The 7,872-nt window shown below is 35.7% G+C and overlaps 1 protein-coding gene across 3 annotated transcripts in view; it reads left to right on the top strand.

Annotated features, from left to right (window-relative positions):
* Positions 1–5,347, top strand: part of Phk-3 (Pherokine 3) — a 52,373-nt gene extending 47,026 nt beyond the window's left edge. For all 3 annotated transcript variants that reach the window (XM_017616724.1, XM_017616725.1, XM_017616727.1), the window contains 2 exons: positions 4,809–5,001; positions 5,066–5,347. In XM_017616724.1, coding sequence (XP_017472213.1) covers positions 4,815–5,001; positions 5,066–5,241 — 363 coding nt within the window. In that variant the 5' untranslated portion in view covers positions 4,809–4,814 and the 3' untranslated portion in view covers positions 5,242–5,347. The remainder of the gene's footprint in view (positions 1–4,808; positions 5,002–5,065) is intronic.
* The last annotated feature ends 2,525 nt before the right edge of the window (positions 5,348–7,872 follow it).

The following is a 7,872-nucleotide window of genomic DNA, read 5'->3' as shown; positions in this document are numbered from 1 at the left end:
CAGAAATACGAAAACTGCGATATTTTAGTAACTACTGAAGATTATTCATTAAAATTAATATTTATAACAATTTTTAGACAAAAACTAAGAATACTATAAATTTTTGGAAAATGGGCGTAGCCACGCCCACTTATGGTTACATGTGTATATCTAAAATTACCGTTATATGGGAGGTAGGCGTGGTTATCGTCCGATTTTGACCATTTTCAATACCATCCGTCCTACGCCGGAAAGAAGTTAACATACCAAGTTTCGTTAAGATATCTCAATTTTTACTCCAGTTATCGTGTGCACAGACGGACGGACGGACGGACGGACGGACGGACAGACAGTCACCGCTTAATCGATTTCTCTTTTCATTCTGATCATTTATGTATACATTTGTCTATATCTATCTCGATTCGTTTTGCCTGTTACAAACAACCGTTATGTGAACAAAGTTATAATACCCTTGTGCACAAGTGCGCTCGGGTATAAAAAGGTATCGGTGGCTCTTTACTGCTGTAAGAATGTCATAGGGAAGAGATGGGGCCTCTAATGTTATATGGGAACATTGTCTGGTGGAACTCGCTGGAAAAGACCACTCTTGTTAGGAAGCTAGAGCGCGTGCGAAGGGCGGCCCACGTTGAAATCAGCGGAGCGCTCCAGAGTACTCCTACTTTAGCGCTAAATGCTATGCTCTATGTCACCACGGGCAATGTAGCGGCGGTTTCTTCAGCCATTACGTTCAAAAGCTCTGGGTTCTCTTACAACCCAGCGCACGGGCACTTGACAATTCTCGAAAGCTTCGACTTCTTAACGGAAGAAATGGACTGAAGCCTTCCGAGGCTAGCCCCAAAAGGATCGTTCTCCACACACAACCCTCAAAGGGACGAATGGGACAATGGTAGTCTATGGAGAAAGCTGGCCGCTATAAAAAAACACCCGATTTGCTATGCACCAATGTACTGTCGACTACACTGAGATAAAGGATTAGTTTAGACAACTAAAGATATTAAGTTCCCGAATTTTGACAATATTTGGGAACTCTTACCAAGGATTGGGAACTATTACCATGGGTTGGTAATTATAACTAAATATATTAAAACTTCTAATATTCATCTAGGTTGTACCAAATTGTTAATTTAGTTGAAGGGTTTGGTAAATACTAATAAATATTTCTTTGAAGCATATTTCTACAAATTCCATTCGTAAAAGGATGTTATTAGGCTCTGCTAATGCAGATCAGCTTTCTTTCAACCATGGTTTAGTCATAGTTACCAAATCCTAGTTGAGGCAACCACGATTTGGTTTGAGAGAGAAAATATTCATGCTTGTGAGCCACCCCTAAAGAATGCTGAGCGCTCTCTCAGCACATGTGTGTTTCACATACGAAGAGCGCCAGCTGAGTAATGCACATAGTTCCACTTATTGAATCGTTTGAATGTGCTAGTATGCCGACCATTATTTCGATCACTGCGCTAGGTATAGAAAGAAAAGTATGCGCTATGACATGCCCAGACTTGTTTGTCTCAGTTTCAGTTCTGCTATCGCCGCGAGTTGTTTCGGTGCGCTCATAGTTATTTAGAAATATAAAGTTTGATGCAAACCGGGGTTTCTCAGTAGATATATATTTCATGTAAACTATAATTTGAAAGTGTATATTTAGCCAAGGGAAAAGCAAAGCATTATACTTAAACCAGCACTTCCAGCAGATATTGACCTGGGTTTTCGCACGACTGTTCCTGTTTTATCTTTTCTTTTTAGGAAATTCTTATCGCCATATACATATGTATTATTTACACTAGTAACTATTTATGTAAATATGTATGTATTTTTTATGCTTAATATATGCAAATAAAAGAAGAAAGTAAACACAAAAACCATCGAGTAAATTTGTATTTGTGTCAAACTGAAACATTTTTTCCAATAATAAACGATAAGCTGATTCAAGTCCACAGCAAATTCACAAAACTAATTGAAAACTTGCATCAACCAAAGCATTGTTTATATTTGCTCAAGAATGATTTTATTTAACTAACAATATTGTCCAATCAAGGTAGTCGTTTTGTAATTATTAACAAATATACATTTGTCCCAACCAGAAGTCTCAAGAAAACTGCAGACTTTCGTGAACTACATATTTATTTCGCCATATCCAACTATGCCACTTGGTCACTATAACCAAATCTTTGTAATTATAACTAAACCTTTTTCTGGGTGTGGTCGGGGAATGCCTGACCTTTCTCTCTACCGCCTCGGAATAATTCCAAATCAAGCTGATTTGGGTCCCAGAGGGCTGCTACAGCTGGCTAAACGCCAACTCTCGATTCTTAAAGGTGTACTGACCGGACATTGTCCTTTAGGAACCCACGCGGTGCGATTCAATATCGTCACGGATCCCTTAAGACTTAAGCACCTCGGTGCGCATTGCATCAACACTCCCGAAGGGCTCTCCCGAGTGGACATCAGCTACCTGTGGAACTTTGTTGTGAGCACCCAGCGCTTCTCTTAGTTTAACATAGTTACCGTTCTAAGAATTTGTGTATGTAGTGTGGTATAGTACAATGGACAATTGAATGTCTAAGAGCCCAGTTACACGACATGTATTTCCATATGTAAACGCTACTTGATGCGTTTTAATATATGATACATACGAGTACATGCAGAATAGTAGCATTTACATGTGCAAATACATATCGTGTAGGTGAGTGCCGATCGTGGGTCTGCCACAATAACTTATCCTAATCTAACCTAAAGTGCTGCCAGATTTTTAACATTAAAATTAAAATATATTTAAAGGATGTATTTATATAAATAAAAAATAAGTAACATTAACGAAACATTTTTAAATAATCCTTTTACATATTATACCAAAACATGATGTAGTGGAGACACGAACCAAAATCTATTTAGCTCTATCTCTTTTTAACTAGTAGGCGGAATTAAATGAAAAAAGTTATCGTTGAAAAGATATTGTCTTATAGAATAATACTAAATATGTTTAGTGTACCTGCATGCCCCCGTAAATCGACAAAACCAAAAAACCGTAATATTTTCGCAACCCTTTAGCCTAATTTTTAAGAATTTGGCGGATCACTTACGAAACTTTAATACATTTTCTGGACACGCTGAACACACCGCAAGGCCTTTCCAGCGATTCCTCAATCATGTCGATTGGAGGTCTGGATAAAAGCTTCCAAATCTGGTGTACATATAAGCTAGGCTACTGAGACTGCTTTCGTCATTTGCTCGCACTGCCGTGTGCTGTGATTTACAATTAGCAAACAAATATTGTCATTGCATAAACGACGGTACAGTATCTGTTTGGATTGCGAGCAAGTATTGAGTTCCACTTCATTTATTTTCAAGGGTATTTGCTTCATTACTGCATTGACTGAAGTGTGCAATAGTGTACAGTCAAGTAAAACCATTTGCGCTGCCCTCTTTCAAATCAAAGCAAAACAGAATAATAAGTTTCACTTAGGGCCGGTTGCTCAAAGCCTGATTGACACTAATCACCGATTAACATCGTTATCGACGTTTTCGGCTCCATGCAAATAACATGGTGTCGGTAACGTCGATAACGATGTTTAACCGGGGATTAGTGTCAACCAGGCTTTGAGCAACCGGCCCTTAGCATTGTTTTCTCGCCCGTAAAAGCAAAAACTCTTTCATTGTTTACCAACAATGTTTTCAAATATTATATGAGTCACACGAGGTATTACCTACACAAGTATTCATAGTAATAGGGATGTTTTATGACAAAGTTCCTCCACATTTAGCGTTTCGACGCTAGGTTCTAAATGCTAATTATGGTATACATTTGAAAACTGTTTCCAATAAAAAGTACTTCTCTTATGGTAGCTTATGGGTATCTACCATTGTCAAGAAATCTGTGTCCATTTCTGTATTCGTAAAGAAAAGCAGCTAATATCTGGAGGTGGAATTTACTACATCGTCGCTACCATGTCAAATTATCGAATGCATTTAGAGTGATGCAAAAATTGGCAAATCGTCAAATTTCGAGTCTTCTTAGAAGCAGAGGATACTGGTTATAATAAAGTGGCGAATCCCACACTTTTTTCTAATGACAAGAACATTTTTTACAACATTTTCCTTGTTCTCCTGAAAAGTACCAATGTTCATATTCGATAGTTTGACATATTAGCGACGACATGTACCATTAAATTTTTTTTCTTAAGTGTAAGGGTATCTGGTATCAAAATTATTTGCTTATATGTACATATGTTACTTTCAGTTGTCAATTAATATTATTACATGACTGCTTAGCAAATTACCTCATATAAATAATTTTAACATACATACATACCAAGGTACATTGAACAGGTAGTATCAGTAGAGCAGCTGATTTGATTTATTTTCAAATTATTTGGTCTCGAACATGTCAAATATTTTTAATTTTTTCTCACAAAAATTCTGAATTGTTAAAATCCATTTGCATGTGAAACCTTTTTCCATACAAAACAAGCGATTGAATAGCAGCTTTTGGAACGTTCGCCCAACTCAGCAGCACAACCGCTGATTACTGGCCCTTGTAAAGGATGGATCAATGCTTCGAGAAGTAAACAAATTTACTAGGAAAGAAAGTTGCAACAATTTTTATTTTTTCCAACTTCAATTTTTTATTTTTTATATTTTTTTGTATTTCACATGGCACGCTTTGATTTAGAAGAAAAAATTCAGAACAGTCTTTGACACTTTCGATACCAGAAGCAACAACAAAATACACGCAAATGTTGTTTTTGCTCTACTGATACTACCTGTTTAATGTGCCTTGATACATACGTATAAATTTATGATTTCAGGCCAATATGAAAGCAATTTTAATGTTATTGGTGATTATTGCTGTTCAGCACGCATCATGTCAAAAGCAGTACACAAACAAATTTGATAATGTTGATGTAGACGGAGTTTTGTCAAATAATCGTATTCTAACCAACTATATTAAGTGCCTTATGGAAAAAGGACCTTGCACTCCTGAGGGCCGTGAATTAAAAAGTAAGTTTTAGTTTAATGCTTATGCATTTTCATGACTAAATAATTGCGTAAACTTTTTTTGTAGAATTGTTACCAGATGCATTGCAGACGGAATGTTCCAAGTGTACCGACAGCCAGAGGAAAAATTCTCAAAAGGTCATTAATTTTCTTCGGGTTAACCGACCAGGGGAATGGAAATTGCTACTGGATAAATATGACTCAAAAGGAGTTTACAGAGCTAAATACGAAAAACAAGGCTAAATTTTATATTCCAGTGTTTATATACATATATTTTGTATATCCAAAACGATTTAAATTCATAGTAACAGAAAATATATAATAATTATTTTAACTTTTTTCTAGCCAATTTCAATTTAAATCATAGATATCGTCGCTACCATGTTAAACTATCGAAGGTGAAAATCGTTACTTTTCAGGAGCGCAAAGAAACTATTGTGAAAAATCTTGTTGTCATTAGGAAAAAGTGTAGGATTCGACACTTGTCTGCTTCTAAGAAGATTAGATTTGCCAACTTACTTATCATTCTTACCCAGAGACCGTACCGGTTATTGCAAAGCAAAAAATGTAAGTTTGAGCAAATAATATCGGTTAATTCTGTTTTTTATTTTTTTAAGGCAAAAATAAAAGTTAAAATTTGCAAATAATCGGTTATTGTTGCCTTTTACATTTTTTGGCAAAAATAAAACTCAAAGTTACAAATCGAGTATTCCAAAGTTGTGTATACTCGACTTTAATAGTTTTCAAGCTCCTATCTGGGTTCTAATCAGTGCACGGACTTCAAAAAAATTAAAAGTGGTAGATTTTACATACAAAATTGGTAGAAGTTGGTAGATTTTTTTAAAAGAAACAATATTAGATAGGTTTTACTCATATAGAATAAATGAAGGCGAAATCAGGTAAGGTAGTGCTATCAGAGCAGCTAGATTTTCGCATTGGTGATTCTTATTGTCAAAATGATGTATTTGTTGAAATTCTTACTGTAATTACGCGTAAAATTTGTTAGTGGCCGTTTTGAACTTCTGGTATCACCTTATATGAATTCACCTTGGAATAAATTGTATTTTTTTATAATACAACAAAAAATGTATTTTACGCCAACAAAACATTCAAGAAAAAACTTAAAAATGGGCCCGAATAATGGCATCCGTGATCGAATGAATCACGATTCGAATCGAATAAAATAAAATGACAGCCGTTTGTCTTAAATATATTTTAAGCTGAAAAAGCAAACTCGCCACCAAATGCCGTAATTCAAAAAGAAATTTCGATCCGAATTTGACTCGAACACGGGTGCCTTTATTCTACATTAAAAAAAAAAAAAAAAACAATTACTCTGCACTACAAAATTGTTTGGTAAAAATTAGTTTTGAAATGCTTGAAATTTGCAACCCATTCATTTGGCAGTCTGCTACACAAAGTATTGCTAACGAAAAATATTTCCATAAACAGCTGATAGAGATGTAATTTCACTTTTAAATTGGCCATGGTCAGAGTTAACTTTTCATATTTATTTTAGGTGTATTCGATGGCAAAATATGTATACACTGCGTTCATTTAAATCTTTTTGTTTTCTTTCCGAAAAAATATTGGTAGATTTTAAGCCTTTGTTGGTAAAAATTGTAGAAAATAAAATACAGCTAAAAAGTTGGTAGATCTACCAATAAAGTGGTAAAGTCCGTGCACTGGTTCTAATAACCCCCAAACCAGGGTTCGGAAATATTCACTCACCTTCGTACGCGAACGCGAAGGTGAACGTATCAAATATTCTGTATTGATTCTCCTTCGCGAACGAGAAGCATAAAACCAGTCCAGATAGTTCGCGTTCGCGAATGTTAGGTAGAAAACATGTCCGCTGTTGTTCGTACGCGTATGTATTGGTGGACCAAACAGCGTGCGTTCATATATCTATACTATTATATAAAATTGATTATATGGAGGACGTTTGTAACGACTTATTTCTCAAAGTACTAAACCGATTTTAATATTTTTTTTTTTAAACGAAGCATTTGTAAAAAGACGCAGAGTGGCATACTTATATTTTTATTCTTGGAAGATAAGCACCCTTTTTTTGGGTGTAAAGTTATAAAAAATTACAAAGACGTACAAGCATAAGCCTATTTGGTTGCCAAATACAGCGCATAGCTACGCGAAAAATCTGTACATCAGTGCCGATCAAACACCAGCTCACAAAGGCAAAAGAGATGTGTTTGAGCGACGTGACTGCACATACATACGCACATAAACGTATTTGAGCTAAACAGCGATCACTGAATGAACATGCTAAATACATACATATGTATGTGTGTACACATTTATAACCGAAAGGCAAAGCATCGCTTCGAAGTCATGTGCAGTATGTGGTTGACACAACAAACTAATCATATGTATGTACATATGTATCCAAGTATGTCCATACACAGAGTTCAAAACAAACGAAACATTTCACGAATGATTCGTCCAAAGACACAAACTTTGCAAAGAACAAGTAAGAAAGTCTAAAGCTGATGCCAGATAAAACTTTGTAGCTTTGCGTGACATTTATAACTTTGCCAGCAAAGCGCCAGACGCAAAAGGTATGCCACAATGAACGCCAAGAAAACAATGTTGTACCGCTTTTTTACTCATCAAAGTTGCTGTGGATTTTAATTATTTTGATTTAAAATTATCAGCAATGTAATTAAGTTTTATGTTTCTGCATGAAAACCCGAATTTGGACGAAACAAAATAAATATTAAACCGGCTGATTGTCAAAGCGCGCAAAAAGATGGGAGTTGACCATCTTTTCGCTTCGCGCTGCCGCTTCAACGATTTATGTGGCATGCTTTGTGCATTTTCATACAATTCATCTTATCTGTCAAAGCGAATCTGTCA

This window comes from Rhagoletis zephyria, unplaced genomic scaffold (assembly GCF_001687245.7).
Source record: "Rhagoletis zephyria isolate East Lansing unplaced genomic scaffold, Rhagoletis_zephyria_1.1 Rzeph_scaffold_01262, whole genome shotgun sequence".
In the NCBI taxonomy this organism is placed as follows: Eukaryota; Metazoa; Arthropoda; class Insecta; order Diptera; family Tephritidae; genus Rhagoletis; species Rhagoletis zephyria.
This window is presented reverse-complemented; position numbering and strand designations above follow the sequence as displayed.